At 39.0% G+C, this 21950-nt stretch overlaps 2 protein-coding genes across 5 annotated transcripts in view; one reads left to right on the top strand and one right to left on the bottom strand.

Annotated features, from left to right (window-relative positions):
- Positions 1-21950, top strand: part of PCSK7 (proprotein convertase subtilisin/kexin type 7) — a 501704-nt gene that overhangs the window by 249167 nt on the left and 230587 nt on the right. The window lies entirely within an intron of this gene.
- Positions 1-21950, bottom strand: part of LOC140340562 (carotenoid-cleaving dioxygenase, mitochondrial-like) — a 35241-nt gene that overhangs the window by 9051 nt on the left and 4240 nt on the right. For all 4 annotated transcript variants that reach the window (XM_072425847.1, XM_072425848.1, XM_072425846.1 and 1 more), the window contains exons 2-6: positions 14222-14423; positions 9542-9753; positions 1860-1975; positions 1210-1312; positions 765-893 (exon numbers count right to left, since the gene is read on the bottom strand). In XM_072425847.1, the coding sequence (XP_072281948.1) occupies positions 765-893; positions 1210-1312; positions 1860-1975; positions 9542-9753; positions 14222-14423 (762 nt within the window). The remainder of the gene's footprint in view (positions 1-764; positions 894-1209; positions 1313-1859; positions 1976-9541; positions 9754-14221; positions 14424-21950) is intronic.

The following is a 21950-nucleotide window of genomic DNA, read 5'->3' as shown; positions in this document are numbered from 1 at the left end:
TGTGATTCCCAGTGGCTGGCACTTTGCGTGCAGAACTAGTTCTTATAAAATATCTTCAGATTGTGAGAAGTGAGTGGTACCGAACCATTCATTCTCTATTGGGCTGTTGCAGGTAGTATCTACATGTAGTGTCCCTTCGGGGCAGCAGTTCACTGGCATGAGAAAACGGTAACTGAATTGCAACTTCACTGAACAAAGCCTTAAATAGGAAGTAAAGTTCAACTTTCAAGTTTGTATGATCAGGCAGGTCATTATTGCAGAAAGACGTCCCTTCTGCAATAAAGCATCTCACCAGGTTTCTGAAATTAAAGCTGAGCAACGCAAGCACAGTGTCATCTTTGGTTGCCTGATAAATCTGACAATTCTGACTTCCTTTGTGTGTGCTGGGATGATCTGCACAGTGGTTGCATAATCCTGGCACAGCAAAATGAAATGGCTAAATATTGTCCAGAAGAAGAAAAAGAAAAGGAAGATGGCGGCAACTGGTGCTGAAACACGGTGCTTTAATAGTAACAAAAGGAAATACTTTTTCCCGTAAACAAAGAAAAATTGTTAAGATCTAGAAGATCTATCTGATCAGATCTAATACCATTATATATAATTAATCATCCCCGGTTTTCTTTTATATGTTCCTTACATTCAAGATAAACGCTTACATAAGTAAAATGATATGAAAGTTATGGTAAGTAATGAAATATAAAATATTTAAAAAATGTAAAAGCAATAAAATTACATTTGTAGTTGTCCTTTAGCATGGAACTTACCAAAACTGTGGTAATAAGAGGGGTTCCATTTGTCTACTGCAGGTATTGAGCACACTACCTCCGCCCCGTGCAATGTGGCTTCATCTTCTGATTCCTGAACAGGCACCTTAATAATATTGTAAAATGTTCCTGTAAAATTTACATAATAATGACAATTTTAGCAGTGATGGCAGTGCTCTTCTTTACCGATTGCTTATTTTGTCAATGAAGCCTAACAGCATGGATGTGATAACTAAACCATTGTTGTAATAGCGACTACATGATCAAAATCTCATGGACTGGTTTCATATTCAGTGTCAGTACCAACCAGGATTCACAACCAGTCATGTAAGGTGTCAGCTGGTGGCTCTCAAGGAGAGGACATTTATTTAGGTATACTATGGACAAGGTATTGTGCAGTTTGGAAAGGCTTAGGGCTGATTTGTTTGTAACTTAGTTTTCTCACCATGTTTCCCATAGGAATTTCCCATATTGTAAGTCGTACCACATGGATCATAATGAGGATGAGCTGTTGCCCCATTCACAGCAATAAATTTTGTCCAGTTAACCTAAAAAAAAAAATGTTACTAAATATCAGTCTGAATAGAATTTTAGGCTTTGTTTTGAAATCAGTTGGTCGTTGGCTTACATTTTCTGACATTAAAAAATCATATGAAATCTTAAGTATTTATTTTAAAATATAAAAAAAGCAAAGGCAGCATAGCAAGTTTGTTTTTTTTTTTGGTGAGAGGGGGTATAATAGGAAAAGTACTCTTTCAATTGCCATTTAGGAAAAGTACCTCTTTTAGTTTCTTTTCTAATAGGGATAGGACAGATTATTCTTTTTTTTCCTAGAAGCCACTATCACTAGGACTAAAAATTTGAGAAAATACAATATTTTGCCACAAAAACAAAAATAGATTTTGTGTGTCAGGAAATATATGTATAATTTAGAAAAAAAACCCAATGCAAAAAAACAAGCAACCTGTATTAGATCCCCATACTTTGTAAATATTCAAGTAAATATGTACGTATTAAACATTACTGTGTTTGTGTCCTTCCAAACTTTCTACTTCTCATGTTTGATAAATACTATAGAAACATGGATAAAATCACCTCTTCCTTTGTCTGCAGCGTTACTGGATCAACTTTACGCATGATGTTAGTCTCTGTGCTGACACAGTAATCCTTTTTGTATTTTACAAAATTTATATTCCCATTGTCAGTTGGTTCTAAAGATGGGATTGAAACACACTATAGTCATAAAATAAAGTACAAATACATTTGCAGTCTTTTTATTTAAAAGGTACAAAAGCAAAAAAACAGCTTATGCACACAGCTAATTCATGTCTGGTAACCACTTCCCTACCACCATAATAGATGTTATCCTTACCTGACTTTTAACATTTTGGCTTTAAGATCATTTGACATTTTCATTAATTTTATGGAAAACTCAAACCTAATTTGTATTATTTTTCCAGGACAGATTGGACATTGTTTTGATAGCAGGAGACATCAAAAACCTAAAATTACTTTTCAAAACTTGGTATTGATTTTTAGAACATTTGGTAGCAATAAAACTTAAAAAACTAAAATCGGGGGGGGGGGGGGGGGGGTATTTGTAACTCAACAAATGTTCTTGTATTTATGCTTCTCAATAAAAAGTTGAATAGCAAAAAAATAAAAAATAAAATTTAGGGAGTGCGCATGCGCCGCCCATCCAAGCTGGCTGCTTTCTGATCGTCTCGGCGCTCCCCGGTTCCTAGTGAGGCTCCCTGCTGCAGACAGACTCGGCAGCCACGTCCTCCGCAGGCAGCCTTCTTCTCTCCTCACCCGGCTCTTCAATTTGCGGTGATGCGGAAAGCCGGGAACAAGGTGAAAGACCGTGTTTCCCGGTCTCAGCCTGTGCGCCCAGCCCCCAAGATGGCGACCGCTCCTGATCCACGAGGCTGTGAGGCCCCAGGGGAGATGAAGGGAGCAAGCGGCTCCCCGTCAGGTACAAGTGGGATTAGAGGGGACAAGGGGGGAGAAAGATCCCTGCCCCAGAGTGCTCCAGAGGAAAGCAGTGACATGCTGGATTCCCCCAGCCCTCAGATCACTGCTTCACCCCCCTCTCCAGGACATTCTCCTGTGGCTCCCTGTCTATTCAGCATGCAGGGAGAGGATTCTGCCTCACCTGACCATAGCCTTCACCAGTTTGATCACGGTTCCAGATTCTCAGTTTTAAGCCAGGACCCTCCTGTATGTCCTCCCCTCTCTTTGCTTCCAGAAGCAGAAAATCAGCTTTATTTGAATTTGGCTGGCCTTTTGCAGTCCGAGCTAGCGAAAGCTACCAAGAAAATTACCTCGGGAGTACGGCAGGATTTACAATCACTGGGCGCCAGAATTGATATGTTTGAGAAAAAAGTGGATGAGACGGTGACCTGTGTTAATCAGAATTCCAAAGAGATACAGATCCTTCATGATCAGCTTGAGACCATGCAGCTTAAACTGGATGATATGGAGAATAGATCCCGAAGAAATAACTTTAGAATTAGGGGTCTCCCTGAATCGGTTAAGGATATTACAGAGGCGGTGAGTCGCTTCCTTCACAATCTGCTACCAGATTTACCAGATTCACATTTACTACTTGACAGGGCGCACAGAGCTCTTGTGGCCCCCAAACCGGATGGCCCACCCAGGGACATTATTGTTAAGCCCCACTACTTTACTACTAAGGAAGCACTCTTGAAAGTCACTAGAAGCATGGATTTGATCGAGATGGAGGGTCACCAGATACAAATCTTCTCTGACATAACACCTTTTACTATTCAACGCAGGAGAACCCTCAAGCCTCTATTGCAAATTTTGATTGATCACAAGATCAAATATAGATGGGCCTTTCCTTTGAAATTGATTTTTCAACTACAGGGGAAAACTTTTTCCTTCTCATCTTTTGAGGAGGGGGAACAAATTCTCAGAGATCTGGATTTACTCCAGATGACAGAGGTACAGCCTGCTTCAGACAAGGAGGCGTCCACGTCTTTGTACCCGCTGTGGAATAAAACCAAGGCTGCGGGGAAACAAATGCGGAAAATACCTTGACTGTTTGAGCTGGACACATTCCTATGTTACACGTTCCTGTTTTTACTTGATACACATTCCTGGAGTTACTTGTTCCACCTGATGTACAGTCAGTGATGTCCTGATGATTATTTTTCCCTTTTGAAAGCTATCCAGTTTTATCTTGGCCTTTTTTATTTTTTTTTCTCTTTTTTTTGATGTCTGGCACTTTTTTCTTTTTTATTTTATTATATGTGCTCTGCTGTTGGTTCAGCTCCGGGACCTTTTCAGTGGGACTGTGACTCCTTTTTATATTGTGCAATGCTTTTTATATGTTGGCTAGCTTAACCCTGTGGTAAAGTGATTGGGTTAGTTATGACCCAGGCTGGCTGATAAATGGTGTTCATCACCACCAAAGGGTCACTGACGACATGGTTCTCAGCCTCACTGTGTTTTGCTCTACCTTATTGGGTTTCCCACTATTGGACTGAATGGGGGATGGTGTGGAGTTTGGTCCCCCACGGTCCTTACTGATTTGTTCTTATCTTTTTTATGTTTTTCCAATGCATATATGCCTTTCTTTTCTCACCGAAATTTTTGCCATGTTAGTATGTTTATTTAGTGGCTGCCGAGCCTATAGCTAGCATAGTGTACCTTTAGATAGAATGATAGGAAATTTAATCTAGTTTATTTGCTGGTACACTTTGCCTCAATGTTCGTTTTTTTGGGGGGGGGGGAATCCGGGGGGTTAAACATGCCCTCGTTTTACGGAGAATCCACTCCGGGTCTTATTTATTTGACTTGGCCTGGAGGGAGTTTCTCTGCCGAGATGGAGCTATTGAGAGCTCCTGGAAGCACAGGGCTTGTGGATCTCTCCCGGACCCTGGGACCAGGTTTGTTCCGGGGGCCGGGGTGGGGCCTGAACCCTGCTGTTGTTTTGATGAGCATTCTCATATGCTGTGTGTCTTTTTTGATTTGTCTTGTTTGTCCTTGGTATTGTCTTGTCCTCCCCTTTGTGTCTTTCCTGTCCCTAGAGGAAGTACTAATTTGGTTCTTTGTAGTTTACTTCTTTTATGACAACTGATCCATCAGTGGCCCCAGCTGTGGCCTCTAAACTAACGCTGTTATCCCATAATGTCCAGGGTCTTAATTCTCCTGTTAAACGGTCCAAAGCATTCCGCTACTATAATTCTCTAAACGTTGACATATTGGCCTTACAGGAAACGCATTTTTCCAATAATTCGGTCCCCAAATACTTTCATAAAAACTATCCGCTGTTTTATAATGCCACCTCTGACAAAAGAAATGTGGAGTTCTTCTGTGTTTTCGGAAAAGTTTGAATTTCTCACCCCTAGAGATTTTCAGGGATCCGGGAGGTAGATTCTTAGTGGTGATTGGGTATGTTGGGTTGCATGTGGTTACTGTTGTTTCTTATTATGCGCCCAATGAGGGTCAAATGGCATTCTTTCTTGCTCTTTTAGATGAGATTTGGCCCAAAGTAAGGGGTTCCTTGCTTTTGCTGGGGGACTCCAATTTGGCCTTGGATCAAATTTTAGACAAGTCCAAACTAAGCAGATAAAGGAATCCCCCGAAAAAGCCACAATCTCTCTCTTTTACTGAGAAAATATAATTTAGTGGATGGTTGGAGGGAGATGAATCCTTCGGTCAGGGGCTATACCTATTTCTCAGCAGCGCATTATCAGTATTCACGCATAGATCATGGCTTCATCCAGTCTTCTATGCTCCCCAATTTACTTGGAGCACGTATTCTGTCTACTCCGTGGTCAGACCATGATCCCCTGGCTTTATATCTGAAGGGCTTTAATAGATCGCAACCTGGGTTTAGGTGGAGATTCAATGAGAGTTTTATTTCTGATGATATGATGAAGAGTGATATAGAATCACTGTTGGGCAACTATTTTCAGAATAATGTAGCGGATGACACAACTCCAGCTATAAACTGGGAGGCTCATAAAGCCTATATAAGGGGTGAGTTGATTAAGATGGGAGCAACACGCAAACGAGCCCACAATAAGATGATAGATACCAGCCTTCAGGAATATCACAAATTGCAATTGCAACACAGATTGAGGCCATGTGATGTTCTGAAATCTCATTTGGAGGCGAAACGCACCAAACTTAATTTGTTACTGACTACCAGAGCTGAAAAATCTTTGCGATGGTCAGCACACAAATTTTTTGTTTGGAGTGACAAACCGGGAAGCCTCTTGGTCAATAAGCTTAACCCCAAGCCGATGTCCCATGCTCTTCCTAAAATTAAGACTAAGGGTGGTCGGTTATCGCAAAACCCAGAAAAAATTCTTGCTGCTTTTGAAGACTTTTATAGCCGTTTATATGGCTCTGCTGATGCAGCTAATACATTGGGACTGGAAGGATTTCTTGACCAACTTGACCTTCCTAAACTGCACTCCAAACATAGAGCGTTCTTAGATAAACCCTTCACGGTGGAAGAGTTGCAGGGGGTTATGGGTCTACTTAAAGTGGGCAGCTCGCCTGGTCCGGATGGATTTTCAAATCTGTATTACAAGACGTTTAGTCCCTTATTGGCTTCTCACATGGTAGCATATTTTAACTACCTAAGAGAGGGAAACGTTTTGGTGGGGGATGCCAATAGAGCATTTATTAGTGTAATACCTAAGCCGGGGAAGGATGATTCGGAAGTTGCTAATTATAGGCCTATCTCCCTGATTAATTGTGACCTGAAAATTATGACGAAGATTTTGTCGCTTCGATTGAGCTCCTTTCTGGGAGCATATATTCATCCGGACCAGGTGGGTTTTATGTTACATAGACAGGCACCGGACCAAACAAGGAGGGCTATCGATCTTATATCGGTAGTAAACTCAGGCTGGGATGGGGGACCGACGCGTCAAGCTATGTTACTTTCTCTTGACCTCCAAAAAGCATTTGACAGTATATCTTGGAGTTACTTGTTCCAGGTGCTCCTTAAAATGGGTTTTGGTCCTTTTTTTACTAATCTTCTCTCAGCTCTATATGATTTACCTGAAGCCATGATCTCCCTAGGGGGATTCTTATCATCCGCGATTCAAATAAAGAGGGGGACCAGACAAGGTTGTCCCCTCTCTCCACTGCTGTTTGCATTGGCAATTGAACCCTTGGCGATAGCAATACGGGCAGATCCTAATATCCAGGGTATTAAATGTGGCCAGACGGAACATAAATGTGCTCTCTTTGCTGATGACATCTTTATGTTTATCACCTCCCCGATTACGACCCTGCCGAATTTAATGAAAATTCTGGATGAATTTGCTCTGTGCTCTGGCTTAATGGTTAATAAAACTAAGTCTCAGGCACTTAATATAAATCTTCCTACGGAGGTATTGTTAGCGCTCCAGGGGAATTTTGATTTCATTTGGCAGAAAGACTCTATTCAATATCTAGGCATCCAGCTGACCCCTACCTACAATAGCCTTTATAGATGTAATTATGGTCCACTGTTTAAGAAAGTTTATGAGGATATCCGGAGGTGGTCCTTGTCCCCGCCTTCATGGCTGGGAAGAATTGCGGCCGTTAAAATGAATTTATTGCCTAGATTGCTTTATCTCTTTCGCACACTCCCGATACAGGTTCCTATGAAAGAGATTGGTTTACTACAATCTAGAGTGATGCAATTTATCTGGGGGGGGAAGAAGGCAAGATTTCACAAAGACACGTTGTTAGCTCCCAAAAGTTTGGGTGGGTTGGGAGCTCCGCATTTGAAATACTACTATGTAGCAGCGCAAGTGGCTCAGTTATCGTTGAGTTCTTTACCAGGTGCGAGACCCCAATGGGTTGAGCTTGAGAACTTGGATGGCTTTGTGGGATCTATAGACTCTATTATGTGGAGGAGAAAAAACACCAGAGGCCCGGTAAAGTGCCCGGCCCTTTCCCATTCTATGCAGATTTGGGACAAATTTGGCCACCACCCAAAGCTTTCTTCTATCCATAAACCTCTGACCCCATTGTGGCTTAATCCAGACTTTCCGCCGGGAATGCACCCAGCAGATTTTCATTGGTGGATCTCTAAAGGCTTTAGGCGCATTAAGGACATGATAGACGTACGAGCAGTAGTCACATGGGAACACTTATCCTCTCAATTTGAAATTCCAGCCACAGAGTACTTCCACTATAGACAACTGTTTTCCTTTATCTCTCGGATAGTTAGGGACGCTCCAAAACCCATGTGCTCCTCGCCTTTTGAAAGCACTTGTTCATCTATAGCTGACACGAGGGGGCAAATCTCGGTTATTTACTCGGTATTAATTGACCAGCATAAAAAATTGAGATATATGAAGGAATGGGAAACTGAATTGGGCATCACGTGGGATTTGGAGGATTGGCAGGACATGATTTATGCCCTATCTAAAATATCTCTCAACTCGGCGGTGGTGGAGGCCAACTACAAAGTAGCTCTTAGATGGTACCTCACTCCAGCTAAACTGGCGAGGATGTTCCCTTCTGTTTCTCCTATGTGCTTCGGAGGGTGCGGGGACAGGGGCTCCATGGTACATATTTGGTGGACTTGCCCGGCCAGGAGGTTCTGGAATGATGTATTCAATTTAATCACAAGAGTGGTGAAACAGGGGATCCCGGTTACTGCGGAAGCTGCACTATTTAGTAAAATTGATATAACATTGTCGAAATCCACCCAAAAACTGATTAGACTGCTACTAGTGGCAAGTAGAATTGCACTGGCTAAAGCCTGGAAGGCCCCCACAATTCCCTTGGAACCCATAGCTTCTAAACTGAATTGGATCATGGTGAATGACAAACTCACTCACACTTTAAAGAATTCCCTGGGCAGATTTGAAGATGTTTGGGAACCATGGTTAACATATAACGGTTCATAATAGCTGGTTATGGGATCTCAACTCGAATTTTTTAGCTGTTTTTAGATTCCGCTAGTACTTCCTCTTTCCCTCTCCCCCCAACACCCTGTTAGTTTTCTCCTAATTCTTGTTTCCCTTTCCCTATACCCCTTTGTGTCCCCCCTCCTGTTCGTTATGTGTTAAGAGTCGGGGTCAAAGTGCGAGAGGCACCTTCTTATTTCCTGACCGTAATTTTTCCTTTTTTTTTTCTCCATATATTTATGTTTGTGCTCTGGTTTCATTCTGGGAAGGGGAAGATTACGGATTTTGATTGTTGTTGTTGAATTTTACAACTCCATATACCACAGATATCTCGTATGATTATAGTCTGTTTATCTTTGGTTTCTGTCTTTGACCTCTGTTGTAATTTGTATTGTTATTTTTCTTTAAAAAAAAACTGTAAATGTTACCATTTGTTCTGAAAACCTCAATAAAAATATTGAAATTCAAAATATAATTTAGTTTAAAAAAATGTTAAGGCCCAAAAATGTGAAAAATGAGGGGAGGCTTCCATCTAGCCACTCTACCATAAAGCCCCAATGGGTGGAGGGTGCAGTTATGGTTGTCCTTTTGGAATTTCCCAAAGTTTGGAATGTCCCATCACCACATAGGATCTCTGGAGCTCAGTCATCATGACCATCAGATTCTTGGTCACCTCTCTCACTAAGGCCTTTCCCAGGCCATTGCTCAAGTCAAACTTCTTTCACTTGGAGGACACTGTGCTCTTGGCAGCTGTCAGTGCAGCAATATTTCTTTTGTAGACTTCCCTATATCTGCTTTACAACAATCCTGTATCTGAGCGCTGAAGAGACAGGATATTTATGTACATTTGTGCAATTTGTCTAAGAATTGATGAGAATCACTTACCCGATATCTCAAACGTTGATAAGAAGCGCTGGAACAAATTTTTGCAGGGGTCTGGTGTGGACAGTGTACCAAATTCTGACACTACAATCCTATTCTCACTTTCATTAGACTTGTAAGCGTTGCTTTGGAGGAACTTGCTCATGTAAGTTACATTCCCATTTGCAATTGTGAATTTGTGCATGAGGGCCATACCATCGAACCAGTGGTTATAGCTGGTGAAAAAAGTATACATTTAATAAATCATTATCAACTTATGATTACTTTTAGGAAACACATAAAACACACAATATTCTTTTTGATTTGCTTTCATATGTTGTCTTTCCTCTGTCCAGCAATCAATCCCAGGCTGCAGTGCAGTTACTGCTTTCTGATGCCAGTGACCTGCTGCCACAGAGAAGACGCTACAAGTAGTTTCTACCCGTGGCAGCCCTATAGAGAATTAATGGGGCAGTAGTGAGTGGTACAGTACTACTCATTGCCCTTAGCTCGCAAATTTTCAGACACCAGTTCTATAAGAATAAGGGGTTGCTGTGCGAATGAATGAGCAACTGGCATGGGGACAGCCATCAGAAGTTGCGGGGGATCACATGATCTTAAGGCAGATCACTTGATCCCAAGTCAGGTCCGAATACCATTTAAAATGTTTCATCTAGTTTTGTAGGGAGGTATGCTGGAACTACCTACTGTTCCTTGTATACCCACTGGGAAGATTTCTCCTCACTTTCTGTCCCACAGACACAGCAGAAACCTATTTTGAATTTCTGAGGGTGAATTCCACCTTTATCAGTTGGCTCCAGAATATGGTAGCTGTTTTATTTTGGATTTTTTCCCCACTTTACCCATAACACACAGTGAAAAATCTTTAATGGAGACAAATCAACAAAAAACTAACATAGGTTTGAGCATTGTGGTATACTACTCTTTGCACAAAAGCTGCAGCTTGTTTTGTCTTTGTATTCAGTAGCTTCATTGTTTGAACATTAGAGTCGAACAACACAAGCCAACTTTGGTTTTTCAAGCCAACTTTGTTCTTGGAAGACCGCCACTGCCCGCTGTGCACCTCAACAATGAGCTAATGTGCTTATAATAAAGTAAATATTAGGTTTTAAGCCTCTTGTCATGGTATGTAGTGGGCAGCACAGTGGCTAAGAGGTTAGCACTTTGGCCTTTGCAGCGCTAGGTCCCAGGTTTGAACCTCAGCCAGGACTCTATGCTTGGAGTTTGCAGGTTCTCCCTGTGTTTGTGTGGTGCCTAATATGATGGTGCTATAAATACTGTGCACTTATACTAGCTTTCTTTTCCACTGGTGGTCATCAGGCAGAAGCAGGCTGACTTTCCAGTGGGTATAAAGCTGCATGAATTCATGTCTTTTATATCTGTCCTGGGTTCACCTTTATGGAAATGACATCTCTAAAATCCACCCCTACCTGTCCCCTGAGACCACCAAACTCCTTATACATGCTCTTATCTCTCATCTGGACTACTGTAACATCCTTCTCTCTGGTATTCCACTAACCTGACTATCTACTTTACAATTAATTATGAATGCTGCAGCCAGACTCATCCATCCTTCCCATCGCTCCTCTTCTGCTGCATCTCTTTGCAGATCTCTCCATTGGCTTCCATTTCACCTTAGAATCAAATTCAAGCTCCTGTGCTTTGCCTTCAAATCCATCCACAGTTATTGTCCCACTTACATTTCTGACCTGGTAAAAAAATACTCATACATACATACATACACATCACACGCACGGATACAAGACTTCTCTAGAGCTGCCCCAACTCTCTGGAATAGTCATCCTTGTCTTATTTGGCTTGCTCCTATTCTGCTCATTTAAAAGAGCACTCAAAACCCATTTTTTCAAACTTGCCTACCCATCCTAATCTGTCTTTTGAAACCATCACTACTTCCCACCACTCCATATCTCCCATCCTATTGTGTGTAAATTCCCCCACCTATTAGATTGTAAGCTCTTCAGGGCAGGGTCCCCTCCTCCTTTATCACTGTCTATTAGTCTGTCATTTGCAACCCCTATTTAATGTACAGCACTGTGTAATATGTTGGCGCTATATAAATCCTGTTTAATATTAATAATATTAATAAATTACATCCCTCCTATGAAATATTGACTTGCAGAATGTGTTTGGCTTTGTACAAAACTAAGCAAAGCATACCTAATATACCCATACATAGATCATGGGTTTAATTGCTTTTGTATGAGCAGAACATAAATCTTCAGCTTGATCATTAATCCTCTTGAATATGTTGGCAAGGTATCCAGTTGCAAAATTAAACTATATGCCAATGAATACAGCCATTGTTCAACTTTTTCTTTAGCACCCACATCACCTGGAGGTGGTCACATACAAATCAGACTAGGTCCTTGTATGAGCTATTAAGGATGTGGCTGTCTGAGTTGGGTTTCTCTACATTTACGTATAGGTCTCACTTTTAGGTTTCTTCTTTGCACAAAAGAAAAAAACGTGATTTGCTATACAGTATATCTTTTATATATTTTCACATTCACACAAGTCACGTCCCTACCCCTGGCCTGTAATTAGAGAGTGGAGCAGCAGCAGAATACTGATGGTATCCCTTCTTTTTTTGATTCTCAGTGTGTTCCTGGTCAGCACATACACATTCAGCTCTCTTGATTGGCATCCATTACTACCCCTACCTCTTCATACAATAGGCTGCTTCTCAGAATGTGGTTACTTTGAAGTAGGAAGGATAGTGGCTTCTTCTTGTGTATCTTTTAAAAAATTTAATTTACCGCCAACCCCCGTCATGTAAATAAAGAGAAGAAAAAAATATATATATCGAGATAACCAAACTAAATATTATAGCTAATATTTAAATGCATAAACATATACTATATATAGAGATTATAGCTAATATTTACATGCACAAACCATATACAGGTAGTCCCCGGGTTACATACAAGATAGGGACTGTAGGTTTGTTCGTAAATTGAATTTGTATGTAAGTCGGAACAGGTACATTATTTTAATAAATGCAATTAGGCAAATGTTTATCTCAACATATTATTAGGCAGAGTGGTGTCAGTAACTGTATAAAAAATCCTCACTGAGTTAATCACAAACAAAACAAAAAAACTTTATAGAGCCTTGACATTTATTAACTTCTGGAGCAAGCTGTGCTTTATTATGCAAAAAAAAAACAACTGCAGAGTTTGTCCTGGTCATTAAAGAGTTACAAGATGTTGCTCAGCTGTGCTTAGCAAAATATTTCTTCTGCAAATCATGCAAACTGCCCCCTTCCCCCATCTAGCCTCTGTCCTGCACACAAACAAGCAGGGAAGCCGGTTCGTATCTAGGAGTTGTCTGTATGTCAGATGTCCTTAACTCACAAACTACCTGTACTATATATAGAGATTATAGCTAATATTTAGATGCACAAACCATAAATTTACACACGTGGATACTTAATATATGTACTTACCTCTTGATACTTAACATTTGTGTCCTATCTATCTCTTTATATTGAAAAATTCGTTATAGACTAATGCAATGATTCAATTTTTCACCAGTTAAAAGTCTCTAAAAAATCCACTAAGAAAGCCAACAGTATCTCTCTATGACCACCAAATCAATAATTCTATAACCAATGGTTTATCTTTATTACTATTGTACATCAATAATTGTTTCTTACCCAAATATAGATGCATGTACTTGTTAAAAATCAAAATGATCAAGCTATATGTTGTATGATGTTTTTACATTTGTTGCTGTATTGATTTGGAAAAAAGAAACTTTCTCCCTCTCATAATGGGTTACATGCATACATAATCTACATTTAAAAATACATTTTATTAAGTTTTAATACATACAGAGGTTCATTAATTTGTAAATGTTCATCTGCCCAGAGTTCATTCTAGGAAAATCTTAAAGCTGGACAGATTAGTAAAATGAAACCTGATTATATTAATTTCCCAGTATGCATTTGGAAAGGCTTAAGTTTCTTCTTCCAGGCTGGTGTTGGTAATACAATCATTATATATTTAATATCTTCACAATGCAAGGGTTTTGTTTTCCATAATCTATTGCTCTTTTGTATTTTGGGGGGTTATTTGCCAAAGGAACATGTATTAAAGTACTAATATAGGATGGCTGGGAAGGAATGCTCTCAAACCAATAATGTTTGTTTTTTTGCAATTTACTAGCATGACTTTCCAACTGTAGCCAACAGGATTCTTATATGTAAATACCTAGTTACTAAATATTAGCAGGGAAGATGGGTAGAAAAGATGAGTTTTTTTACAAACTGACTTTGGTTTTAAGGGATGCACTTTTCAAACATAGCATATGCAATTGTTAATAAATCGTATTAAATAGGCTATTTTGTATAGTTTGTTTTAAAAACTGATGTTTTTGGCAATTTCATTAAAATATGACAATTGGGCTGATGCCTGCTCACAAATACAGGAAACAAGCGGAATGGCATAGAAGTTGTAAAGTTCAATACTGAATGGAAGAGGGAATTTTTCAATGATCAGTAATATAGAATGCAATAAACATTTGCGTTATTTGCCTTTTGTGATTGCTCTTCCTACTGTCTTGGTAAATAGGATTATTTATGTATAATAAATTGTAAGCTATCAATATATTAGAAAATATTAATCAAGCCATGATTTAGAAACAGAATAATACTGATCTCACTTGTGATCTCCAAACTCGAATTTGCCCGGGCCATTACGCATCAGGCTACCCTGAATCCATTGGGGGATCGTGCCAGTGATATTGGTTGGGATGGGCTGCGGAGTCTCTTCTACAGTCTGATATAAGGGCGCAATGCATTCTTTGCCTTCCTGATTGGCATAGCACACTTGTTTCTTCTCTTGGGTAAAAAAGTTCTTCAAAACTGAGAAGAAAAAAAAAAAAAGAAAATTAGCATAAAATATGGGAATGCACAAAAACAGATTTTCAGATACCTTGTAAAGAATCTCCCAATCAAGACCATTTCAGATTCTAAGTAAATTCTAAGTTACCTACCACAACATGGGGTAGGTAATCATAATGAGGGATTCAAGAATAAGTAAGGTATGGCTAGTTTTTACCATGAGCTAACCTTTTTTGAAAGACAAGTCAGATATGGTCTATGCCATCCAGCACAATTTAGTTCTTTCTTCCCAAGCGTTACTGTCCTTGTCCATTCATTCATTACCTTCATACACATACACTCTGCCTATAACCACCAACTCCTCCAAACTTACCTTCACCCATCAATACCTTTTGATGTTTGCATTACTTTATCCCAAAAGTCACTGCTTGCAAGGCTGAGTGCCCTGCATAAGGGAGTGGTGATGTTTTCAGGAAGACATGTACAGCCCCTTTCAGCCCCTTCCTCCATAATCCACCTACAATGAGCAGCAAATAACAGACCCCTACCTACCTATTTTAAAATGCCACCAGCGTGTTAATGAGGAGTTGAAGAGAGAAAGATGAAAAATAAACAGATTCACACTTCACTTGAACATTTTTTGCAGCTTGTGGTCATGCAGTGAGTTGACTAAATATGTGCTTAAATTAAATAGCAGAAATTGTATATATAGGTATTATTTATTGTTGGCCTGGGGGACAAATGAGTATTTGCCCCAAGGCCAGTGATATTAATACATGTTAGACTGGGGGCCCTGATTGTAGATATCCCCCATCCCCTTCTGATCTCGATCAGAGCTTCCAGGGAGCAGCCTATATGTGTTATAAAATGATATAAAGAGCGGTGGACCTTAATTCCAGTAGCAGCACATTTATTACCATAGTGCAACATTTAGACCAGGGTTTTCCAACCAGAGTTCTTCTAGAGGTTGCTGGAATTTTCTTGAGCAATAAGCAACAGATGCTTCTCAGGTCAGTTTAAGTAACACCAGCACCAACATATTACGCAGCACTGTATGTAAGGGTGACATTGTTGGTACTGGTAAGCAACGTAGGGGGCATTCCCACCGACCACCATGCAAATATCTTGTGAGCTGAGGATATAGTAGTTACAGCAGGGGTTCACTGAAAGACGGGGGTCCCCCATGGTAAAAGGGTATACAAATGTTGGTCTAGAGGATGTGATTGACTTTTTCTGGTACTATGCCTGAAGATAAACGTAATTGCATCCTAGAAACATTGCACTGTGCCCACAAATGTCCTGTTGCTGCAATGAAGGCATGCAGGTAATGCTTTACATACTCAAGTAATAAAGCTAATAAAATCAGAAAGTGCTGGGTAATCCATCAGACCTGTAATGTATCTGGTCCAGGATTCAAAACATTTGCTATCAAATAGCAAAATACTTTTAAGAAATCCATTCCAGGTTTGCTGGATCACCCAGCTTTACTGATGAAAGTGTATTCTCTCCAGCCTTAGAGGGCTTTAATAAATCAGGTCCATTGTCTAAAAAGTTTGAATTGCAGTCATTCTGTTAAAAATTATATTTGATAACCAGAGCCCGGAATCAGATGCTTCCAGTTATATTTAATTTTAGTTGCAAATAATTGTCTTTTCTTTGATATTCGGTTAGTAAACAAACTGAAATTGTATGTCAATGACCTGAAAACAGGTCATTGAAAATTAGAAGAGTCTAAAAAGAAAGGAAATAAAATTATGTTGTTTGGTTTTGTGACCATTACCAAAATATATTGTAATAAATGCTTGATTTAGTTTTTAAAATTGTTTGTATTTAATTATTGTGGAAATTGTTTATATGGAACTGATCTATTGAGGCAAACTGAATGTATTCAATAAGAATGGGAGAACGTAATAACATGCAATGCTTTGCATTAATATGTGATTTTACGGAATGTCTATTACTGTTTAGGAACATTTTTGATAACATCTTTGCAAGAAAATAAAAACACAGATCACCTGTGCTGAAAACACATACTGGCATATGTTCTATAAGTGTTTAAAGGCATATAAGCATACATGAATTATTGTGCCACACAACTCTCAACATTAAATGCGAACAAAAAAATAAAATATTTCTTCTGTTTATTCTGCACTTAATGATAATGATAATGAGTTTACTGGTTAGGACATAACTAAAGAATCTACAGAGCAGTGTATAAAATACAATTATGCAAAGCATTAGACAATAATATAAGTAAAAAAGTAAACTTAATTTGCATTTAAATGCTACAACCACTACTCAATAGAGTTATCAAAGACAAATATAATTCCAAAGCTCGGGATCTGAACTATGGAAGTTTTTGCCAAAAAAAGGCAAGCAAAGGACTAGTCCCCAGTATTGGCAGTGGTTTCCCTGCAACACTTTCCCCCTTTAAGTTTTTTTCACCATATGTACAATTAGGTATTTATGTTTACAATTAGGTTTTATGTTTTTCTGTCCCCCGCTCCTCAGTAGAACTCTAAAGCTGAATCTTAGAAAATAAGGTTGTAATTATGGCTAAGGTTAAATTCTAGCTATCCTCAACTAGTAGGTTTGTTTAGCCAACCCCAGATTAAATCTTCAGTATAAAGAAAAATAACAGAAAAAGCGGGTTTTTTTTTGTGGCAAAGTAACGTATATTAGGTGAATTTTAAATACATCATCCAAAGCCCACATTTTTGTGTTGCACATAAATACAAAGTAAGATTAGTAATTCCCAATAATAAGAAATGTGACCTCTTAGGCTAGACAGAGTAATGTCGATGGATTGTGAATAGGGTAACGTCTCGTATTCCGACACGTTTCGCCTGTCAGCTTCCTGAGCGGATTTATGGAGAGGGCCATTTACAAGTTTTAGTATATTAAGAATCTAATATCAGGGACATTGCGGAGGTAGGTATATAAGTGTATGTTTATTATGAAGTCTTTGTAGAAGGTTGTAGAGTATTCTAAAAGGAATCCCTCACTGGTATTCAAAAGTACATATCCACATAATTGCCTAATACACAATCTTTAGAAAAGTATCCATTGGTGTGCAGAGTTTGGCAGAGCAAACCTTTGAGAAAAGTCAAAGACAGAATTACCTTAGATGGCCTTACAATGCAGTTATACAGCTACAGAGCACAAGAAAATAATATGTATTATTTATAGTGGTTCTCTTTAGGACAATTAAGTTTCTCTTTTTAAAATTCAGGCGTATTTAAGGAATTGGATTTCAGTTGCACTGCCAACTATGGCAGAAAACAGGCATTGTAGTACAGCAACAAGTATGAAAATAGAGTTCAAGTAAAACTTGATCATTGGGAAATGTTGTTTACATAAGCAAAACCCGGTGCCAGAAAAGCTTTGATGTGTTTTGTGTTATGGCATTTGTTTGATTTGCTTTCACAATTACATTTGTATTATGGTTATGCTGGAGTAGATTTAAGTGAATCATACAATTGCCATTATAAGTACAGAGATGAACATCTGATTTATAAATGTTTAACCGCTATAGAAATAAAAGTAATTTGTTGTAATTGTTACAAAGTGTAGAATCCTAATAAACAATGATACCATGTGCCAATTTTCTGCAGGCCTCTACTGGTGTTTAAAGAATTACAAGTAACCTCCTAATACCCTTCAGTGGGTATCCTCTGAACAGTCCCATATACTACCTATGCTGATATATCTTAATAATCCTTACATAACACTTTTTAATCTATTCAAAAGACCATACAAATTCTTTATTATAATTTCATGATACATTGCAAAGTAATATTATGTATAATAAAAAAAGACATATCCCACTTGGAATTTAATCAATGTGACCATCTAGTATTTAGTTTGGAAAATCTTTATTAAATTACCATTTGAGGACAGTAGTAGGTAATTTAGTACTTAAAGTGAAATTGCAAGACTATCATGCACACTGTACACTAAAACATTGTATTTATAAGTATTATGCTGAAATTTATGTTTTATGTTCACAACACAACTTTTTTTTCTATATGAACAGAACTCGTAAGGCTGCCAGTCCTCTAAACAACCAGCAGGTGTTTTCAAGCTATTAGACACTTACTGAAAACCTAACAACTTTGTTGAGATGTTTAAGACTGAGGGCTAATTTATTAAAGCTCTCCAAGGCTCCAGAGGATACCCTTTCATCGGTGAACCTGGATGATCCAGCAAACCTAAAATGGTTTTCTTAAAGTGATTTGCTATTTTGTTTACAAATGTTTAGAATCTTGGCCAGATCCATTCCAGATTTTTTGGATCACCCATGTTTATTGATGAAAGTGTATTTTTTGTGTCTTTAAAAAAAATCAAGCTCTGAATATCTTTACACTAAAATCAGGACGACAGGAATGGCTTGTTTTAAAGCTATTTTTGTCAGGGCTTCTACCAACAGGGACAGGAGTAGAACCAGCACTAGCAGCATACACTATAAAGCCACAAATCAGGATACCCTAAGTCAGGGGTCAGCAACCTTTACTATCAAAAGAGCCATTTTGCCTCCTCTTCCACTAAAGAAAAATAGTCTGGAGCCGCAAAACATAACACAGTTTTTTTCATTAGAACACCGGATAGGGAATCCCCCTCCTCCGCAGTGTCTTGGGAGGAAGGGGATCCCCCATCAGAGATCTCCCCGCGGCAGCCAAAGGGAGCCACAACAAGGAGGCTGAAGAGCCGCAGGTTGCAGACCCCTGCCCTAAGTGCATTTATTAGAAGTGAATGCATTCACAACAACAGCAAACAATGAATAGTGCAACAACCCATAAGCATACAGTGACAACAACTATTTACAAGTGGCAACAATATCAAAAGCAAGGGCAATAGCAAAATTACAAAAAGCAAACAGCCAGAGCACCAGCAAGGATTTAGGTACAGAATTCCAGGACCAATGCTAAGGCAATGAGAGGCTTGTGGAGACAGAATACGAGGGGGTGCTGAGAAGTTCCAGGCTTTGCCCCCTTCCATATGAAAAAGAAAAATGAGTGTTGGGACATATGACAGCCTCATACCCTAGTATGTAACTGTGCAAATATCAGGTCTATGCAATTCCTAAAACTGTTTTCTTTTAGTGAGAAGCTGTGATGGCAGAGGCACAAGCAAGTTTTATGTTGTTGGAGTTACGGGCCGTCATGAAGTTTTTGTTTCTCCAGGGAAAGTCAGCAAAGGGCATTCACACTGAGATGTCACAAACACTGGGGGAGAAGTGTCCTTCCTACAGCCCTGTCCTTCCTACAGCACTGTCAAAACCTGGATATCTCGTTTCAAGACTGGGCACCAGCCACCTGCTGGTTGCCTATAGAAGCACATGCAAGGCATGCCTAACCACAGTGCCACCAGCAGGCAACATAGGGTGCTGCAGGGTTCCTGACACTGGTTACAACAGGGGTATCGAATAAACTGGTAGACAAGGTTCTGTTTAAATTCTCTTAACCCCCCTGGCAGTCTAATTATGTCTGTATTTTTATGTCAAAAGCGGTGCATTGTTTAGCATGGAAATTTGTTGTTTAATACTTTTGGGCTGTAATTCTTAGGACTAACACCCAGGTATGATAAAGTTTGAAACACAAATCATAAATTATAATATATTAAATATTTTTTTTTTTAATAAAATTATAAATAAAATAAACTATTAAAAATATTTAAATTTGTCCAATTAAGGATACAATAATAGAATAAACTTGGATTTTTATTTTTATATAACTTTACTGCAATCAGTGTTTTAAACGCAGATTGCAATGTAATCCGCTTTTAAATTTCCCGCCCGGGCACGCCTCCCCAGCATACCGACGCTTCACGCATCACATCTATCGAGCAGAGGATGTGATGCAGAAGCCGGCCCAGGATCACGGAGGACCCTGCTGGATCAAGGAGAGAAGGTAGGATTTTTTTAATATATATATATATATATATATATTTCACCCCAAACCACACTCCAGAATACCACCAAGGCAGTTAACAACAACAGGATAGACACCTTGAATACTGGACAGGGCAATCCCAGACAAGATCTGGATTAGTTGCTCAACATTAGCAACAGCAAAATGCTCCCATCCACACCTTAGGAAGGAAATAATATATTCAAGAAAGTACTTTCTAGAGTGGTCAAACAAAAAACTCAACAGTACACCTCATCCAAGAGGTCCAAAATGTACAGTAACCAGAAAAAACCAACAGGGCAATAAGAAATTTAGTGTAGCTGCACTGGTCAGTATAGCATTATGTCAGGGTTTCTACCAACAGGGAAAGGAGGGGGGCCAGCACTGGCAGCATACAATATAAAGCCACAAACAGGATACCCTAAGTGCATTTATTAGAAGTGAATGCATTCAACAACAGCAAACAATGAATAGTGCAACAACTATTTACAAATATATACAAGGGGGCCCAATATCAAGAGCATGATTACAAAAAGCAAGCAGCCAGCGCACCATCAATTATTTGGGTACAAGATTCCAGGTCCAATGCTAATGCAACAAGAGGCTTTTTGAAGGCAGAATATATAGCCCTGCTAATTATGAGCCACAGGTGTTACCAAATCCGGAGGTCAATCTGCAGCAAGCCACCTGCTGGTTGCTTGTGGAAGCACAAACAAAGGCATGCCTAACCACAATGCCACCAGCAGGTCATAGCCTGGGCACAGGTGCAAAATGAATGCCAGTTAGATGCATTCAGCAAATTGACATGTTTATTATTTATTATGATTTCACTCAATAAAATTTCCTATAAATGTTGATGTGTTGCTTTTTATTTTGGATAACTGTTAATGATTATTTGTGGTTATAGCACGAATTGGGGTTTTATCTGTGTGTTAATTATGATTAATATATATATATGTAAATGTAACATTTCAATTAAGCATTGTATTGTAAGGCTTTCTTGCTGCTTGATTGCATTCATGTATTAGCTTTATTAGTAAAGCCACCACAACCTTGCCACGTAAGTTTCTTACATTTGTTAACTAGCTGTTTATGTTAGCTAGCTGAATGTTACATTCAACCTGTCTGTTAAAGTATAAAGCTGTATGAAGCTTGATGTTGCAAATGAGTCCCCTGTGTCCTAACAGTCCCTAGATGCCAGACATAACCAAGAACTTATTACATCATAACATGTATTGAGGCTTTGGATTTTAAATCCCATGTCTAGTTCTACTCTTTACTCCCCACCCTGATTGATTGAAGCAATTAAGACACATTTTTAGCATACAATCCCCTTTTACAAAAATAAGTTGAAGATGGGTATTAATGATTTTTTATCTGATGCCTGTGGGCATAGCAGCGGTCCTTTTTTTTTTTTTTTTTTTTTTTAATCAACACAAGAATAAAGGGCACTGAAGAAAATATGCTTTGATATCATGTTGTTGATAGGGTATGAAAAAAAAATATAGGCAGAAGTTCCATTTCCACAAATATCTGATCCATGTGTCACAGCCTAAGTATGAACATCTGCAGCAGGTCATTGCAACGGAACTTAAAGATTATATTTTAAAAGGAATGTGCACCCTGTTTTTTTTGGTTA

The sequence above is a fragment of the Pyxicephalus adspersus genome, chromosome 11, assembly GCF_032062135.1.
Source record: "Pyxicephalus adspersus chromosome 11, UCB_Pads_2.0, whole genome shotgun sequence".
Taxonomy (NCBI): domain Eukaryota; kingdom Metazoa; phylum Chordata; class Amphibia; order Anura; family Pyxicephalidae; genus Pyxicephalus; species Pyxicephalus adspersus.
The sequence above is the reverse complement of the archived record's forward strand: the minus strand, read 5'-3'. Positions and strand labels throughout refer to the sequence as shown.